The 19,808-nt window shown below is 48.3% G+C and overlaps 1 protein-coding gene across 2 annotated transcripts; it reads left to right on the top strand.

The window, feature by feature from the left end:
• The first annotated feature begins 1,625 nt into the window (after positions 1-1,625).
• GAL3ST3 (galactose-3-O-sulfotransferase 3) lies at positions 1,626-19,073 on the top strand. Of its 2 annotated transcripts, none has more exons than XM_026716350.2 (3): positions 1,626-1,717; positions 16,735-16,995; positions 17,916-19,073. In XM_026716350.2, the coding sequence occupies exons 2-3, from the start codon at positions 16,868-16,870 to the stop codon at positions 19,069-19,071; spliced, it is 1,284 nt and encodes a 427-aa protein (XP_026572135.1). In that variant the 5' UTR covers positions 1,626-1,717; positions 16,735-16,867; the 3' UTR covers positions 19,072-19,073. The 2 variants fall into 2 exon arrangements, with proteins under 2 accessions (XP_026572135.1, XP_087769730.1); XM_087913604.1 differs by lacking the exon at positions 1,626-1,717 and adding an exon at positions 2,211-2,251.
• Positions 19,074-19,808: the final 735 nt, after the last annotated feature.

Genomic DNA, 19,808 nt, shown 5'->3' on the forward strand with positions numbered 1-19,808 from the left:
ACTGTTTTGTTTCATGGCCGAAGTTACCGCAGCACTAAAATAAACTTACAACCGTTTATCATACCGACAACCATTGCCGCACCCCCGTGGACGTTAGGAAGCTTTACAACCAACTCCTATTTATGACAGTTGAAATGTCCCTGGAGAAACTGGATTCACTTAACAACGGTGTTACTAATTTACAGATTAACAGTTGGAAGGGACCTTATAGGTCATCTAGTCCAAACCCCTGCTCAAGCAGAAGACCCCTACATTAGTTCACCTTGTGTGTGTTTTAAAAAAATTATAATTTTGAAAAAAAAAATTAGAATAAACTGGGAAAACGAATTTGGTTGCCTTTTGCTTTTCCCTGGACATGACTCGAGTTTATTTTAGTCACATTCAAAGCAACCAAATACTTAGGAAGTCCTCAATATATGACCAGAATTGCCAGTGTTGGTTGTTAAATGAGTTTTAGATTGTTTCTTGCTACAGCTCTTCAGCCCAATCACTGCAGAGCTGTCTGTTGAATTCTGGGAATTGAAGTCCACCCCTCTTCAGTTGCTGAAGCTGAGAAACACTGATGTGCCTTGTCATTAATTGTGAAATCACGGATAAGTTGTGCAAACGCAGCATTGTAAGGAAAAAATAGTCTGCTGTCTCAGCACATAAAATCCGAGGAGGGAAAAGGAATGAAAATAAACTCGAGTCATGTCCAGAGACAAGCAAAAGGTGACCCAATTTCCACTTTTCCCAGTTTATTATATATATTTTTTTCAAAATTAGAATTTAACAAAACCAACCAACACACACACACACAAGGTGAAATGGTGTAGGGATCTCCTGCTTGGGGGGTGGGGGTGGGTTGGACTAGATGACCTACAAGGTCCCTTCCAACTCTGTTCATCTGTAAAGGTGTCCAAATGTCCTCCGGTGGAATTCCTGCTGGATGTGAGAACTTTTAAAGAGCCAAATCCTGCTGGGATTGCCAAATTTGGAGACCTCTGCTATATAAAGCATCCATGGCCTTGGATAAGGGCCGTTGCTGGGCAGGACTGGATTCGAAAACCAGAGCAAAACCTTTTCATGGCAATCGACCTTCTCTCACCCGCCACTCCTTCCCCGGACCTCTGAATCAAAAATCACCCCGGGTTGCCCCATCCACACCACCGGAGTAGCTAGCTGGATCGGGGCAAGTAACTTTTGACCTACGAAGATCTCCCACCACCACCACCACCACTACATCATCCCTAGACCCGGGCTGGTTTTCCCCAGGTTGCAGCCCCATCCAGCCGCGCGGCACAGGGGTGAGACGAGGCTCGGCTGGCGGACCTCGCGGGATCCCTTGCAGGGCGCCTTCCCCAAGCCTTTGTGCCAGCCCCGACACGTGTCTCGTGAAAGGGGGAATGGGCGCTTCTGATGGGGGCCGGCCTTCTTCTTCTTCCTCCTCCTCCTCCTCCTCCTCTCCCCGCCCCTTCTCCCCCCTCTCCCCGCCAGCCCCCTCCCCAGCCGTCTCTGCCGCCGGCCGCCTCGTGGCCGCGCTGCGCTTGGACCAGTTCCTGCCTCGGACCAGCCGATCCCCATCCCATCGCGATCCTCGCTTCTTCTCCTTCCTCCTCCTTCACAAGCATCCCCCTCCCCTGCTTTCCCCGGCCGGCTGGCCTACCTCTTCAGGGGGAGGGGGTCCCCCCCATCGCCCCCCTTCCAAGCGGGCGCCGCAGTGGAGCAAGCTGGGCAGGTGGGTGGCACAACCAGCTAGGTAAAATGCGCGGCTGGGGGGAGGGGGGGGACGAGAAGGGCGCTGAGCATCCTTGCCCCGCCAGGGGTGGGTTGCTGGAATTGAGGGTGGGGGGCATCACTTCCCTCCCTCCCCCAGGGAGAGTGGTGGGGGTGTCTGCCTCTTTTTAGGGCAAGCGGTTCCTGGGAAGGAGGTCTGGCTGTGGAAGCCTTGCGGAGGGGGGGTCTCGGAAGGTGGGGGTCTCAATCTGGATCCAATTAAAGGGGTGCCTGGTCTTGGGTGGGGGGTGGAGGGGAAACTGGGGAGGGAGGAGGGGAGGAGAAAGGAGCTTGGCCCCGCTCCTCCCCACCGGCCTCCTGCGGATCCCCACCCCCAAATCGTGGGGGCTCTCCCACCCACCCAGGATTTCTTAAAGCTCTCCTTGATCCCTGCAGCGGATCTTGCAGGCCTGCGGAGGAAGAGAAGCGGATCGGAAGAAAAATGGGGTGTGTGTGTGTGTGTGTGGGGAGATCGAGGCTGAAGCTGCACAAACCGGTAACTTTAAACTCGAACCCCCTTTCTCGCCCCCCCCCCCCAAGGGAGGGCAGGGGACCGCTGGAGGAAAGCTGGCAGCCTGTCTTCTGACCACTTGGGGGCTCCCTTCCCAGGGCTGCTGGACCCCTCCCCCGAGCCCCATCATCCACAGCAGGGCAGGTGGGGGGAGAGAGAGGGGGGATCAACCTTTGCAGATGTGGGGGAGGGAGAGTTGGTCTCTGGGGGTCCCTTGAGGAGGAGGAGAGAGAGAGAGAGAGAGAGTCAGAGACCCCTCGGAGAAGCTGGGAAGGGGCTCCTGGATCTCTGAACCCCCAATTTGTTTGCAGGGAAAGTCCAATGTGTGTGTGTGTGTGTGTGTGTGTACACATATGTAGAGTGTTTCTGCGAGAATCAGGCCAGTTCCCCCTACATGGGTAGTCCTCGACTTTATGACCAGAATTGGAGTTCAACATTCCTGCTGTTAAGCGAGACGTTGGTTCAGTGAGTTTTTGGCCCGGGTTTCACCCCCTTTTCTTGCCACCGTTGTTAAGTGAATTGCAGCAGATAAGTTAATGACACGGTTGTTAAGTGAATTTGCCTTCCCCGCTTGGCTTGGCTGGTCAGGAGGTCACAAACTGAGGACGCTGCAGCCATCATAAATATGAGCCAGTTGCCAAACATCTGAATTTTTGATCACGCGACCCTGTGGGGGGGGATGCTGCGACGGCCGTAAGTGTGAAAAACGGATTATACGTGCCTTTTTTCCCCCAGTGCTGTTGTAACTTGGAACGGTCATTAAATGAATGGTCATATGTCGAGGACTGCCTGTGTTTCCATTTTAGGAGGAAAAGAACCCCAAAAGGGAAGGATTGGCTGATTGTCGCCCACCTTGTGAGTCTGTTTTGTGCGTCCTTCCTTCCTTCCTTCGCAGCCCAGATGACCTGATTGCTGTACATTATTTTCCTCGAAAAAAAAAAACCCTCTGCAGATGCTCAGAGACCAGGGCAGGCTTCAAACCAGCGAGGTGCAACGTTGTGCCGGGGCCTGGCTTTAATTTCCGGGGTCCCTTAACCTCAGAATCATGACATCACCAAGGTCACCTCTCCGGGTGTGTGTTGTTTGAAGGGACACAACAGCTGAGTGTGATTTGTGCCCGGCCAGGTGTGAGGGTGTAAAAATTCTTGGCAACAGGGTTTGAGAAAGAGACACCCAGTTACGGAGCGGAGCCAGCGAGTTATATTTAAAAAGTTGTGCAAGGAATTACACGAAGGTGCAATTGAGATATTGTGTGTGTGTGTGTGTGTTGCGTTGTGTTTCTCCGAAGTGTTAAACTGCTCTTTCCTGAATTGTGGGGAGTTGTGTTTCCTTCCCCTTGGCCTTCTCCGGCTTTTGAGGTTTCTTTTGTGTCCTTGAGGACTAGAATGTCGCCTAGTCCTTAAAAAGCCTTTAATCTTTCCACAGCAGACAGGCCAGTTCAGGGAGGCAGGAAAGCAACTCAGAGGGTGGCTTGTAGAAAAGGAAGAGTGGGGAGAAGGGGATCGGGCCCATACAAGGTTTTGGGGGTGGGGGGGTGGGGGGAAGTGGAGGGAGGTTCACTCCTTTAGTCCTTTTTACGGGTTCCAACTCTCCTTCCGGGGGGCTGAGCCAAAACATCCTGCAGAATCGGTTTTCTGAATTAAAGAGCAGAGAGAGAGAGATGGCGGAGAGGGGGATTCTGGAAGACCCGCCTTTCTATTTCCCTTTCCTTTCTCCCCCCCTCTCACTTTCCTTTCCCTCCTTCTCCTTCTTCCCCTTCTTTTCTCCCTCCCTCCCTTCCCTTCCTCCTTCTGTCCGTCCTTCCATTTCTTCCTTCCTTCCTTCCTTATCATGCTTTCTTCCTTTCTCTTTATTTCCTTTCTTTCTTCATCCTCCCTCCATCTTCCTTCCTTCCTCCCTCCCTCCCTTCCCTGCCTTGCCCCTTTCCTTCTTCCTTTTCTTTCTTTCTTTCTTTCTTTCTTTCTTTCTTTCTTTCTTTCTTTCTTTCTTTCTTTTTCTTTCTTTCTTCATCCTCCCTCTCTCCATCTTCCTTCCTTCCTCCCTTCCCTTCCCTGCCTTGCCCCTTTCTTTCTTTCTTTCTTTCTTTCTTTCTTTCTTTCTTTCTTTCTTTCTTCTTTCTTTCTTTCTTCATCCTCCCTCTCTCCATCTTCCTTCCTTCCTCCCTTCCCTTCCCTGCCTTGCCCCTTTCCTTCTTCCTTTTCTTTCTTTCTTTCTTTCTTTCTTTCTTTCTTCATCCTCCCTCTCTCCATCTTCCTTCCTTCCTCCCTCCCTCCCTTCCCTGCCTTGCCCCTTTCTTTCTTTCTTTCTTTCTTTCTTTCTTTCTTTCTTTCTTTCTTTCTTTCTTTCTTTCTTTCTTTCTTTTTCTTTCTTTCTTCATCCTCCCTCTCTCCATCTTCCATCCTTCCTTCCTCCTCCCTTCCCCTTCCCTGCCTTGCCCCTTTCCTTCTTCCTTTTCTTTCTTTCTTTCTTTCTTTCTTTCTTTCTTTCTTTCTTTCTTTCTTTCTTTCTTTCTTTCTTTCTTCATCCTCCCTCTCTCCATCTTCCTTCCTTCCTCCCTCCCTTCCTGCCTTGCCTTCTTTCTTTCTTTCTTTCTTTCTTTCTTTCTTTCTTTCTTTCTTTCTTTCTTTCTTTCTTTCTTTCTTTCTTTCTTCATCCTCCCTCCCTCCATCTTCCTTCTGTCCTTGCCCCTTCCTTCCTCCCTTCCTTCCTCCCTTCCCTGCCTTGCCCCTTCCTTCCTTCCTTCCTTCCTTCCTTCCTTCCTTCCTTCCTTCCTTCCTTCTTTCTTTCTTTCTTTCTTTCTTTCTTTCTTTCTTCCTCCTCCCTCCCTCCATCTTCCTTCTGTCCTTGCCCCTTCCTTCCTCCCTTCCTTCCTCCCTCCCTGCCTTACCCTTCCTTCCTCCCTCCCTGCCTTGCCCCTTCCTTCCTTCCTTCCTTCCTTCCTTCCTTCCTTCCTTCCTTCCTCCCTTCTATTTTAGAGGTTCCAGTGTGGGGAGGGGGCGGCTTCTCTCCCCCTCCCCTCCAGATCCATTGGATCACTTGCAGTTTTTCTACAGCCAGGCAAAATCCCTGGGCCGCCCCTCGAAGCGGATGCAGCAGGGAAGAGAAATCCTGCTTAGCAAACGGCCAGGACGTCCTGCGTTACCAACCTCTCTTTTTCTCTCTTGCCTCCCCCTTCGCGGCATAATCTCTGGCAGGAAAGGCGGCTTCCATCGTCCAAGCCTCTTGGCCAGGCGTGGATTAATATTTCTAGCGGGTGGGGTGATTCTTTTAGACAAGCCCGGGAAAAAAAAAACGCTTCTTGCTTGCAGGTGGATTCGTCTTTTTCAAAAACAAAAAGGGGGAAAATGGGTTTGGGGAGAAAAAGCAGAAGGTCAGGCACCTCTGGGCACGTGTGACACTTTGACAAACCCCCAAACAAACCCAAGATGACCGAATCCCTACATGGGCCAAAGTTAAATGCAACTTCTTTCCTTCTTTCCTTCCTTCCTTCCTTCCTTCCTTCCTTCCTTCCTTCCTTCCTTCCTTCCTTCATTTTTTTTCTCTCTCTCCTTCCTCCCTCCCTCCCTTTCTTTCTTTCATTCCCCTTCCTTCCTCCTTCCTTTTTTTTGACTCTCTCTCCTTCTTTCCTTCCTTCCCCCCTCCCTCTTTCTTTCATTCTCCTTCTTTCCTGCCTTTCTTTTTCTCTCTCTCTCCTTCCTTCCTTCCTCCTTCCTTCCTTTCTTTTTTCTCTCTCTCCTTCCTCTCTTTCCTTCACTCTCCTTCCTTCCTATATTTCTTTCTTTCTCTCTCTTTCCTTCGCTTCCTTTTCTTCCTATCTCCTTCCTTCCTTCTTTCCTTTCCTTCCCGCTTTCTCTAAACCTCCCTCCCTTCCATCCTTCCTCCCTTGTCTTCCCTTCCCCCTTTCTCTTCCCTTCCCTTTCCCTCCCTGTCTCTCTCTCTCTCTCTCCCCGCCTCCAACCCATCTCACAGGGCTGTTGTTGTAGGGAAAATAGGAAGAGAAAGGTATGTTTGCCTTCAGTTATGAGATCTGCTGAGACCGATGGGTGTTGAAGTCCCCCAAAATCTTGGCCGTCCCAAACTGAAGGAAAGTTGTTGTTTTTAGACATTTTTTCTCCTTTTCCTGCTTTCTGGAGAGTGCAGTGGTCCTGCTCATTGGGGACAATGGGAATTGTAGTACTACACACCTGGTTGCGCTGCTCGGTGCGCTTTACCTGTGTGAGAAGCGACACACTTCGCTGCTCTTGAGCTGAATTGCCATTGTGAAACGAGGTCACTTACCCTGAAGCTTTTCCAGTTTAATCATCGAGTGTAACTGGAGCCGCAATAACCGGGCCCAGTGGCTGGCAAGCAATTGATACCCCTTAGGATTAGGCAAGGATCCAGTCCTCATTGATTTCACCTGAAAGGGCTAAAGTGCAGACGCCAGCTGGCCTGTCGGGACAGCTGGAAGTTGGCTTGTTACCTCTGACGAGGCTTCGCTGACCATTTCTTTTTAACTCTTGGGAAAATAGGTGTTTTAATCCTAACCTCAACCCTGCGAGGTAGACCTGCTATTCTTGGTTTTTAACCTCCTCCTAGGATTAGAATAGGCAGAATACTAAGAAACGGAACAACGGACTTAGAAGGGACCTTGTAGGTCATCTAGTCCAACCTCCCGTCTGAGCAGGAGACCCTACCCCATTTCTGACAAATGACTGTCCAATCTCTTCTTGAAAGCTTCCAGGGATGAAGCTCCTACAACTTCTGAAGGCAACTTCTGTTCCATCGGTTGATTGTCCTCACTGGCAGAAAATATCTCCTTATTTCCAGGTTGAATCTCTCCTTGTTCAGTTTCCATCCATTGTTCCTTGTCTGGCCTTCGGATGCTTTGGAAGATAGCTTGACCTCCTTCTTCCTCTCTGGGGCAGCCCCTCAAATATTGGAAGATGCTCTCCTGTCTCCCCTGGTCCTTCTCTTCACTAGACTAGCCAGGCCCAGTTCCTGCAACCAATCATCATATGTTTCAGCTTCCAGTGCCCTCAATATCCTGGTTGCTCTTCTCTGCACTTTTTCTAGAGCCTCAACATCTTTTTTATAATGTGGTGACCAAAACTGGATGCAGGACTCTAGCTGTGGCCTTACTCAGGCTTCACAAAATAAAAATAGATTAGATAAGGATGCTCATAAGATGGATGTAAGTGTGAAAACTGGTCCAAAGTCACTTTTTTCCCAGTGCCGTTGTATCTTTGAATGGTCGCTAGATGAACTGTTGTAAGTCGAGGACTACCCGTGTATATATTTTGACATAAAACAATTAGGTGGGATCCAGAGAGACACACTGGGGGTGTGATGACCCAGGGCGTGGCACAACAATAACAAAGTCACAAAATTAGATAAATTTCCTTTAATATCTCCAACTTGGCCCCCAATGTCCAGTTATCCTCGGCTGGAGATCAAACTCTTTCAAAAACAGTCTACAAAGGGGGAAAATGCAGTCCGAACCCAAAGTACAGATAAAGTAGAAATAAAAACTAATACAAAGCACACTGAAGTAAATTAACACGACAGGCCTAACACAACAAGCCAGGATAATAAATTTCAGACTTCCAAAAGATAACGCAGCACCCACAGTTTGGAGGACACCAAAACCCAGATAAGCCTTGACCAAGAAAATGCACGCTTTGCTTCTGGCAAGGGAGCTGTGTGCAAACGCCCCACTTATATCCTGTTCTCCCAGCTGCAACTAATGAAGGGGATCAGGGCCCTTTTCTCTCCCATAAGCCACATTGCTCCCTTCTCCGTTCCTCCCTGCATGCCCAAGGTCTTCCTCTGAATGTCCAGCCGGACTGTCCCCTTCCTCTGTTTCTTCCACAGCCACCGGAGCCACACTCCCACTCCCAGTCAGTTGCTCAATCTCCCCTTAGACTCAGACTCCAACAAGGGCATGACAGGGGGATCGTTATGAAGGCAACGCGGGATTGGCACGCCAAGTCACCTGTTTGGAAACGACACTGCTATGCCGATACAGACAGGCTTTGTGTAAAGATACGAGAGGTGAGAAATAAGAGACGGAGTATTAAAAAGAATCCATTGAAAGCAAATTAGTTTTTCCCTCTCCTTAGTAGAAAAGGCACATAAACCACCATCTGTGTGTCTTTCCCCCATTCCTGGGATCAGAAGCACATTTTTAAACGAAGAAATTTCCCCGTTTTACTGAATTACAACGGAGATGTTGAGACTCTAGTAAGAGTGCAGAGAAGAGCAACTAGGATGATGAGGGGACTGGAGGTTCAAACATAGGATGAACGGTTGCAGGAACTGGGCCTGGCTAGTCTAGGGAAGAGAAGGACCAGGGGAGACAGGAGAGCAGCCTTCCAATATTTGAGGGGCTGCCCCAGAGAGGAGGAGGAAGGGGGTCAAGCTATTTTCTAAAGCATCCGAAGGCCAGACAAGGAAGAATGGATGGAAACTGAACCAGGAGAGATTCAACCTGGAAATAAGGAGGAATTTTCCACCAATGGAACAGAAGTTGCCTTCGGAAATTGTAGAAACTCTGTTAATCGATAATCTGGTGACTGGCCCGAAATCATCCAGCCAACTTTTCTCGGAATAGGGGAAATAAGTGTCTTCTCCAGAAAATGCCCCTCTTTGCAAGATGGATCAAAGTTTTGAGAGGAAGGAATAGAATTAGAAATAGAATAGAATAGAATAGAATAGAATAGAATAGAATAGAATAGAATAGAATAGAATAGAATAGAATAGAATAGAATAGAATATTGGAAGGAATAGAATAGAATATGGAATAGAATAGAATTAGAATAGAACAGAACAGAGCAGAACAGAATAGAATTGAATAGAATAGAATAAGGAATAGAATTGAATAGAATAGAATAAGGAATAGAATAGAATAGAATAGAATAGAATAGAATAGAATGATTTATTGGCCCAGTGTGATTGGACACACAAGGAATTTGTCTTGGTGCAAATGCTCTCAGTGTACATAAAAGAAAAGAGACATTTGTCAAGAATCATAAGGTGCAACACTTAATGATAGCCATAGGTTACAATAAGGAATCAAATCATACTAGGAAACAATCAATATAGATAGTAAGAATACAAGTGACAAAGTTACAGTCATACAGTCACAAGTGGGAGAGGATGGGCAATAAGGAGTGATGAGAAGATTTAACAGTAACAGTAGTGCAGACTTTGTAATAGTTGAACAGGGGTGAGGGAATTATTTGTTTAGGAAGGAGTGATCCTTTGGGCCTCTCATATTTTGGGGGAATGGGAGCTGCAAACTCTCCGAAGAGCTTGAACCTTTGGTCTTTTTCGGAACAGCGTGTCGAACCAACAGGTTTTGCAGAATGCAGCTCCCTGTTAAGCCAGGATATCGTGTAACTTCCTTGAGTTTGTCAGTTGATCCTGTTAGCGGTGTTAATTTCTAATACTATATGTGAGGATATCAGGCATTGGAGCCTACCAAGGACACACTATGTCCCATATGGTGAGTTGAAAGTTTTTTTTTCTCTCCTTTTATAAATTTAGACAGCCACCGGTCTAGATGCGTGATCCTGGGCATCTACCCATTGAAAAGAGAATTTTAAAAAAATCAAGTTTAAAGCAACAGAGATAACACAAAATAACGTAGCAGCCAAGAATGATTATGATCGTTACTTATTATGTGAGTTAGAGGCAGAATTAAATTGCAATGCTCAGGAGCATCTTGAAAGAGCTGCCTCTACCTTTCAAATTCCAGATGTGCATCCTTTACAGTGGTTTTGGCAAGTTCTGCTTCCCCAGCTGAAGTGCTTCTGTCGGTTGGATTAAATAATGAGAAACCTGTTTCCCAGGGGAGGAATAAAAGCAAGTTTTGTTTTGCTGTAAGATTGTAAGAAAAAGACAGATCTCTACACCTGATCTCCTTTTGTGATTGAAGGAAAGTGACTTTTTTTCCCCAGGATGTTTCTGGTTTCATCTGTGTTTGGGGGTAGAGAGAGAGAAAGACTTAAAAAGCTGACCGAAAAAATTGACTGAAACTTTGACCGAAAAAAAGTGTTGGATTTTCCTTCTGCAGAATAATAAGGGAGTCCATTTAAAGCCAAGAATTGCCGGCTTTTGATTTGAAGGCTCCTGATTTGTCAGAAAAAGGAAAACTACGGTTTTGTGCTTTCATTCTTTTACTGAAGAGAGAGCGAAAGACATTCTTGAGGAGAGAAGCAACCTAGAACTAAGGAGAGCTGTCCTGACGGTGAGAATAATTAACTAGTGGAACAGGAGTTGGGAATGCTCCTTCAATAGAGGTTTTTAAAAGATTGGACAGCCGTTGGTCTGAAATGGTGTAGGATCTCCTGTTTGAGCAGAGGGTTGGACTAGAAGATCTCTGAGGTCCCTTTCCAACTCTATGATTATGTTGAATTCCAATGGCCAAAGGACTGGGGGCGGGGTGGTGGTGTATGACTTGATAGCAGACTTTCAATATTCGAGGGGTTGCCACAAAGAACCTCTTCTCAGCCTCTTCTCCAAAGCTCCAGAAGGCAGGATAAGAAACAACGGATGGAAACTAATCCAGGAGAGAAGCAACCAGGGAGAACTCTTAAATCAGTGGAATGGCCTCCCTTCAGAGGCTGTGGGCGCTCCATCACTGGAGGTTTTTAAGAAGAGACTGGACAGCCCCTCATCTGGACTGGTATAGACATAAGACATAAGACATAAGAATTTATTTGTCATTACACTCGCAAGCGGGTGCAACGAAATGAGGTGCTCTTCCACAAGTAAAACTGGACAACACCATTGAAAGAAAAATAAAATTAAACACAACAGACCATACAATAATCTCTATACAATTTAAAAATGTAAATACCCCATTACTCTCAGCCATTAAATTCCACAAAAATCTTATGACCCTGCATTGTTCTTGTTCTTAATACCCTGAATCTCCTTCTCGATGGTAATAGTTCAAAGAGCTGATGTCCCGGATGAGAGGAGTCATTCAATATATTAAATATCTTCCTCTTACATCTATTCCTATACCGTTCTTCCAAAGAGGGGAGTGAGCAGCCAATGATGTTTTGGGCCATCTTAATCACCCTCTGAATTGCCTTTTTCTCTGCCACTGTGCAGCTCGAGAACCATACACAGAGACAGTAGGATAATATACTCTCAATTGAACTCCGATAGAAGGTAGTCAGTAGACTCTCAGCCAGTTGTTGTTCCCTAAGAATCCTTAGTAAATACAACCGTGGGAACTATGATTCTTTGTTCTTTGTGTACGTGCTAGGACAACGGAACCTTCTGGTAGTTGGCTGGAACACGAAGCAAGGAGCAAAGACAAATTGTTGCCATTCCTTAACCAGAACTGCAGCAAACTTAAACTCTGCAGCCTTGTATGCTTTATGCGAATGATCAGTGCATGTTGTGTGATGTAATGCATTTGTGGTAGGACGTTAACAAAATTGCTACGTTAACAAAGATTGCTTCTAATAAAAGAGGGTTTCGGAGTTCTCTCTGCGCTCTCATCCCAAGGCAACTTTGCGAAGGGTCTTCTTTTCATGAGAGACCAGCACAACTGGTGACCCCGACGTGATCTACTCAAAAGAGATACGTCTTTGGCACACCCATTCTCATCGTCTGGAATAGACTTGGTGCACCTCATCCACTTGAATCGCTGGCGACAACGGATCCCTCGTGAGTATGGGTGGTAGATTCTCTAAGGAGCAGGCAGCTCACATTCAGGAAATCAGAGAATTGACCAAACGAAATTTTTTTTACCTTTAAAAAGGGGGGCTCCCTTCATGCCCGTCTCCCAAAAACCTCTATTGAGGAACTCCTAGAATACATTTGGCAACACTGCCCTTCTTATCCGGCTAAAGGCAGTATCAAAACTACAGTATGGAAGGAGATTGGAAAATGCCTTCATGTAAGTCCTAGGGCCCCTTCGTCTATATTAATTGCTTGGAGGGTGGTTTTTGAGGCTCTCTCCTCTCTAGAGCAACCCCTACTTGGCCCCCTTTCTGGACCCCCTCCCTATGTGAATCCTGCTGTACAACTCTTGCCCCCTGGAGGCAAGAGTGGCGCCTGTGTCTCTTAATCCGACTGCCCCCCCGGAGGCAAATGAGGTTGGTAAACCTCCTCCCCCTTCTCCTGACCCCCCCTCACCCAATCCCTCTTCTTCTTCTCTTGTTCTCCCTTCTGTGCCTTCCTCTCCTGCCTTACCCCCTCCTATGGGCACAGTTCATGCTGCCATCGCTGCAGGAGTTAGATCACTCTGACTGCCCATCGGTGTTCCCGTTAGTTTATGCACAGAACGCGCAGAGACAAAACGTCCCACACTGGGAACCCTTCCCTGTTAAATCAATCAAGGATATCAAACAAGCTGTACAAATGTATGGTATTCAGGCTCCATTTACGATGGGATTATTTAGAATGATGGCTAACGCCCATATCATGATCCCAGCTGATTGGCATAGCCTTTTTCATATGACTCGAACAGGGACTCAATTTGTTGTATGGCAGTCGGAGTTTCTCCATCATTGTCGCCTATTGGCAGCTCAAAATCCGAATCTTACTGCAAACGAACTGGCAGGAGAGGGTGCCTTTGCTGCTCCCGCAGCTCAATATAATAGCCCTATTAATGCTCTTAACCTTTCTGCACAAGCCGCTCTGCTTGCTCTCTCTCGCTTGGATGATGACCCTCATACCTCCGCAAAATCTTTTGCAAAAATTCTACAAAATTCCAATGAACCCTATGCCAATTTTATTGAACGCCTCCAAACGGCCCTACAAAGACAAATTACAAATGAGGCAGCTTGGCAGGAAATTCTTCTTAAATTGGCATACGAGAACGCTAATGCAGACTGTAAAACCTTGCTTACTCCCTTGATTAATTCTCCAGATGCCACTCTAGCCCAATTCCTACCAGCCTGCAGGGTGGTGGGAACACACCAATACACTTCCGAAATGATGGCTGCAGCTATCACCAGAGGTAATAAGCCACCTGGTAATTGTTACAATTGTGGGAAGCCTGGCCATTTTAAATCACAATGTCGAGCCCCCGGCGGGGGGGGGGGGCAGCAAAGCCCTCCGCCAGTAGAGATGTTCGACCAAAACAGTCTGCCCGAAATGTAAGAAAGGCTATCATTGGGCTAATCAATGTCAATCAAAAACTGAACCCTCGGGAAACGAGTAGAGCTAGCCCCTCCCCCAAGGCTGCCCATATACCATCCACTGTGTATGAATTATCAGTGGCAGAAGATGTGCTCATATCCTTTCCCCATCTACCACTCTCTGTCGGCTCACAGCTTCCTCTTTCTGCCTCCTTCTCCTCCGATAAAACTGCTCTTATACAATCTCACCCTCGTGCCCTCCTCAAAGGAATCTCTGTGGTTCCCGATCTGCTTTATCCTTCCTCAAAACTCTCAGCCATTAACCTTTCTGTGCTATCCACTCTTCCAACGAAGTTACAAAAGGGTGATGTCGTAGCAAAAATGATCCTGGTACCGCAACTTCCCTCTGATGTGCTTGCCCTCACTAGATCTATCACCGAAACTAAGCCCACACTCTTGGCTTGAATCAAGGGTCGCCGCTTCACCGGTCTTCTGGACTCTGGTGCTGACGTCTCGGTGATACGCTCTGACGAGTGGCCTACAGACTGGGAAACAGAGACCTCCCCATCGGTAAGAGGTGTAGGAGGGATTCAAACGGCTCGTATCAGTAAGTTTTGGCTCCCTGTGACTTCTGAAAACCTCACAGGGACTGCACAAATAAAGCCCATCATCCTCCCCCTTCACACAAATTTGTGGGGGAGGGACTTGCTCTCTCAATTTGGTGCTAAATTGCAGCTAGAATGACTCACCCTCTTCCCCTTCGCTTGACCTTAAGCACGGACATTCCTGTTTGGGTTGATCAATGGCCATTGCCAGCAAATAAATTGCTTGCATTGCAGCAATTAACAGCTGCATCTGCTGCTACTATTCTATCCGCTTTCTCTCTTTCTCCCCTAACCCCTTGGGACAGTCATAACTATTTTCATCAAAATAAAAAGGCTCTTATGAAGGAATTCCAAATCACCACCCAAGAGGCTGCTGCAATTATTCAACAATGCCCTACTTGCAGCAAGCAAGCCCCTGCCCTGCCAATGGGAGTAAATCCCAGAGGCTTAAAAGCCTGCCAAATTTGGCAAATGGATGTAACCCAGTATGCGCCTTTTGCACCATGGAAATATATCCATGTTTCAGTGGACACATACTCAGGGTTCATCATGGCCTCCCCGCAAAGAGGAGAGACCACAAAACATGTCATTAACCACTGCATCCGGTCATTTGCATGCCTGGGAAAACCCTTGGAATTAAAAACTGATAATGGCCCCGCCTATACTAGTACCAACTTTGCTACCTTTTGTAAACAATGGGGCATTTTGCACAAATTTGGCATTCCATACAATTCTCAAGGGCAGGCCATAGTAGAAAGCCAATCTGACCCTAAAGAATGCTCTTGACAAAGTTCAAAACTCGATGGGGAAACTCACCCCAGGGCTACCCACGCTGCAAAACAAGCTTAACTTGTGCTTATTTACACTGAATTTCCTGAATGAGTCTGGCACACCTGCTTCTTCTGCCGCCTCTCGACACTTTTGCTCTCCATCCAAGGATGCTCCTAGACCTCCAGTCTACTTCCGACAGCTGCCAGATCCCACATGGCATGGGCCAGCTGAACTTATAACCTGGGGACGAGGGGACGCGGCTGTTTCCTACAACAACGCCGCTACCTGGGTCCCTGGATGACAAGTGAGGCCTTTTCCACCCAAACCAGCCTTGCCTACATCAGCATCATGAAGCTGCCCGCTGCATTCATCATTTGCCTCCTGGGTTTCCACATCGTTCCTGCCGATACGACAGCCACCCCATCCTCCTGCGACGCCTGCATCAAAACTACTCGCAGCGGAACGAAAACCCAATCCACCCTGATCTATCATATTTTGAAGCCTGAGTGCAACTCCACGACGGTCTCCCCTTGTCTGCATAACAACACTTAATATGCGCAATGTTACACTGCTGAAGGCATTCAGTGCTATGAGTCCAAGGCAGTGGGACCCATTACAGCATCCCTATATGTCTATGCATACAAAGGTGGCTCCAGTTCTGATCTTGCAGGAATGTTCTCTACCAGTCAAACAAAAAATGGGTACATAACCCATAATGTCACTCGGGGGGGTACCAACACCTCAGTATGCTTTGATGCTTGCCTTGCCATCAGCAAAGGTCAAGGTCCTAACGACGCTGCAGGAGTTACCTGCGGCTCACACAGCTGGCAGAGATCTTATCTACAGGAAAAGAAATATCTCTTTCAAAAGGTATCCGGGACTAACGTGGGGGCCACCACTGTTTACAACTACTGGTACACCCCACCTATTGACTCTGCTCAAGTAAGAGGCCCTCAAAATATTAATACCACTGTTAAATCAAGCTCTACTTCATGTACCACTGACAAATGTAATCCCATTTGCTTGTACACTCACTTACCTGAATCTAAGGGGGTACAATATCGTTTTTTAGGTCTTGATTTTAGAGACATGTTTGGATCCTGGTTCCCAAAATTGCCTGGTTTGCAAGCTATTGTAGCGCTCATTGGTATGATTGCTGCGGGATGTGTTGTATTGCCTTGTGTATTACCCATCTTTGTACGCACTATTTCTAACAGTTTATCCTTCTTGGCTGAGAAAAAAGCCACTGTGCAGGTAATGGCTCTCTGGAATCAACAAATAACTAACACATATGAACCACTGCCATCCAAAAATGAGATAGGAGAGCCAACCTGTGACGACCCAGATGAGGACAAGATGTTTGTGATGGTTGAAGAAGTCACGAACGCCGTGGATAACATCAGCATGCACAGCACTCTTGCCTACGGGCCTGACAAAGACTGTTGTTGGGACTACAACACTCCCTGTCTCTTAAAAGGGAAAAACAGGGGAGATGTGGGAACTATGATTCTTTGTTCTTTGTGTACGTGCTAGGACAACGGAACCTTCTGGTAGTTGGCTGGAACACGGAGCAAGGAGCAAGGACAAATTGTTGCCATTTCTTAACCAAAACTGTAGGAAACTTAAACATTGCAGCCTTGTATGCTTTATGCGAATGATCAGTGCATGTTGTGTGATGTAATGCGTTTGTGATAGGACGTTAACCAAGATTGCTTCTAATAAAAGAGGGTTTCGGAGTTCTCTCTGCGCTCTCATCCCAAGACAACTTTGCGAAGTGTCTTCTTTTCATGAGAGACCACCACAGACCACGGGGTTGGACTACAAGACCTCCAAGCGCCCTTCAAGCTCTCTTCTGTTATTCCATTATATCTTGTTGCACTCTCTAGAAGGCCTAACAGTAAATGCAGAGTTCTTTTTTGCATTTTGGTGCGAAGCTTCCTGGCTCAATCGTGGCCGAGGATTTCCGGCACCCCCAAATTGACTGCCGAGTGTTTTTGCTTCCCGACAGGTTCTCCGTTGACATGTCAGGCCTGGTCCATCTGCTGCGGAACCTGAGACCATCCGACTACCTTCGCCGGCCCTGTAGATTTCCATGAGGGCAGGACTCGTGCTCGCCGCGCGCTTGGATCGAGGCCCCCAGTATGGCCTGCCCTTGTCTGAACTTTCCCAGCGGCCTCAAGGGGATGTCTCGGAAGAAGACGCTCCTTCTCTTCCTGCTGGCCTTCAGCACCGGCACTCTGGTCCTGCGCCAGAGCGCCCACTTCAGCTGGTAAGTTTCCGAGGAAGGGTCTCCAGCGAGGCTGGAATAAGGGGGCGATGGGCCCAGGCCAGGGGCTTGTCAAGAAGGAGGAAAGTTGCATGTTGAGGGAGCTAGCATCCCTGAAAGAGGATAGGGCCAACCGGTAAGCCTGGCTGGGTGGAAGTTGACCCCCTTGTTTAGGAAGAAGCAGCAGGAGGAAGTGATAAGAGACATTCTCATTAAGATTAGATGAACAGAGTTGGAAGGGACCTTGTAGGTCATCTAGTCCAATCCCTGGCCCAAGCAGGAGACCCTACTACACCTCAGAAGAGGGCTCTGCATCAGAGGCAGGGATGGGGCCAGGGCTTGCTGGCAGTCATCAGCTGCCGTCAGGCTCGGACAGCAGTGAGGCGGGGAAATTTGGGGAGCCGGTTCCCAGCGTGTGCATGCACAGAGCTGCCAAAAGGAAAGAACAATTACGAACTCAGGGTCAACGTGAGAGTAAGGCCACAGGTGGGCAGTGAATGGCCCCTCCCATAAAGATTAAAAGAGGAGCAAAAAGGGAGGGGGCTTTTGCAGGAAACAATTTGTTCGTTCCATCATTGTGAAGATCTGTCTGTGCATCCTCGAGACCCTATGCTAAGCCCTTCCTTGTCAGCACTGCGTTTGGAAATATTTACTGGGCAGCTTTCTAAGATAGCTAAGGTTTGAGCTTCTAATTATACCCTTGAAAGACTGTTTGCCAGGCCTTTGGCTGGATGTGAAGGTAAGAAATTCACATTTGTTTAATTGGTCAGGACAAAGAGTGTTTTTGGGGGAAGCCTAGGTCAGAATAAATGGGGACGGATAGTTTGTGGTTCGACACTAGCTAGGCAGAATTGTGGTGCCAGAGAAAAGAGGTAGGGTGTGGCAGTGAGTATCCCTGGACACCTTGTTTCTCCTTCTGGTAGGTTCCCAAAGTCTCCCCCCTTCAGCTGCGCGCCCTGGGTCTCCCTGTCCCCGAAGCACACCGCCGTGGCCTTCCTGAAGACCCACAAAACGGCCAGCACCACGGTGCAGAACCTGCTCTTCCGCTTCGCCGAGCGCCACAACGTGACGGTGGCCCTGCCCCACCACGCCTGCGACCACCAGTTTTGCTACCCCCACAACTTCTCGGCCCGCTTTGTCCACCCATACACCCTCCCGCCCCGCCTCATCGCCAGCCACCTGCGCTTCAACCACGAGGAGCTGCGCCACCTCATGCCCAACGACACCGTCTACATCACCATCCTGCGCGAGCCGGTGGCCATGTTTGAATCCCTGTTCAGCTACTACAATCAGTACTGCCCAGCGTTCCGGCGAGTACCCAATGGATCCATGGAGACCTTCCTGGACAACCCATCCCAGTACTATCGGTCCCATGAGAAGTATGCCATGTACGCGCACAACACCTTGGTGTACGACCTGGGGGGAGACCCCGAGCACAGCCCCGAGGACTCTGCCTACCTCCCCAAGTTTATCCGTCAAATAGAAGGGATTTTCTCCCTGGTGATGTTGGCTGAGTATTTTGATGAATCCTTGGTCCTTCTCCGCCATCTTCTGGCCTGGGACCTGGAGGACATTCTCTACGTCAAGTTGAACATGCGCAGCTTGGAGTCCAAGCTCAACATCACCTCGGCCCGCGTAGCTGCCCAGATCCGTGCCTGGAATGCCCTGGACACGGGACTCTACGACCACTTCAACGCCACCTTCTGGAAGAAGCTGAGCAAGATGGACCACGGTTGCCTCCAGAAAGAGGTCCGGGCCCTTCACCAGGCCTGCGAGCGCCTGGCACGCCACTGCTTTCGCGGCCAGCCCCAGCTGCGCCCAGCCATGCAGATTAAGAACAAGGACCTCCGGCCGTGGCAGCCCAGTGCCAAGGTGGACATCGTGGGCTACGACCTGCCGGGATCGGGGCCCCACTCGGACGAGCAGTGTCTCAAACTGGTCATGCCTGAGGTGCAGTATTCCCGCTACTTGCTACGGAAGCAGAGCCTCAAAAACCGCCGCTGGGCCGTCCCCCATCGGCCCCTCTCGCCCCGAGGACTCTTACCGCCACCTCCGCACCCGGCCGTCAAAGCTTCCTGAGCAGGAGGATGGGCGGGGTGTTGGTGGGGGCCTTCAGGAGGCCACTGGGTTAAAAAGCTGTGCAGGGCAGACGGCTGTTGGAGTTCTCTTGTCAATCAAGCTGTGATTATTTCTTTTTTGTTCTTTTTTTCTTTTTTCCCTTCTGGGTCTCTAGGACTTTTTTTTGACCCAGTTTTATCCACTTAAGAACTCAGGACTGAAGCATCTAGGCGAGCGGGACTCTCCTTTTAGATGCCCCAAAGGAGCTGGATATAAATCGTGGCTCATTTTCAGCAGCCAGGACTTGGGAACGATGAATGGGTTCTGCGGATTGGCTTGCTTCTTTTCTTCCTTCCTGCTTGCTGCCTTCTTTTTTCTCCTCCCTTCCTTCCTTCCCTTTCTTCCTTTTCTCCTTCCTTCCCTTCTTTTCCTCCTTCCCTTCCTTTCCTCCCTTTCTTCCCTTTTTCATTTTCATTTCTTTCCCTTCCCTCCCTCTTCCTTCCCTTCCCTTCCTTTCTTTTCCCCCCTTTTCCTCCTTTTTTCCTCTTCCTCTCTTCTCCTTTCCTTCCTCTTGTTGTCCTCTTTTTCTTCTTCCTCCCTCCCTCCCTTCCTTTTTCTCCTTCTTTCCTTTTCTCCTTCCTTCTCTTCCTTTCCTCCCCTCCCTTTTCTTCCCTTTATTTTCATTTCTTTCCCTTCCTTCCCTTCCTTTCTTTTCCTCCTTTTTCCTCTTCCTCCCTTCTCCTTTCCTTCCTCTTGTT

This window comes from Pseudonaja textilis, chromosome 16 (assembly GCF_049901715.1).
Source record: "Pseudonaja textilis isolate UNSWEBS1 chromosome 16, rPseTex1.2, whole genome shotgun sequence".
NCBI classification, from domain to species: Eukaryota; Metazoa; Chordata; class Lepidosauria; order Squamata; family Elapidae; genus Pseudonaja; species Pseudonaja textilis.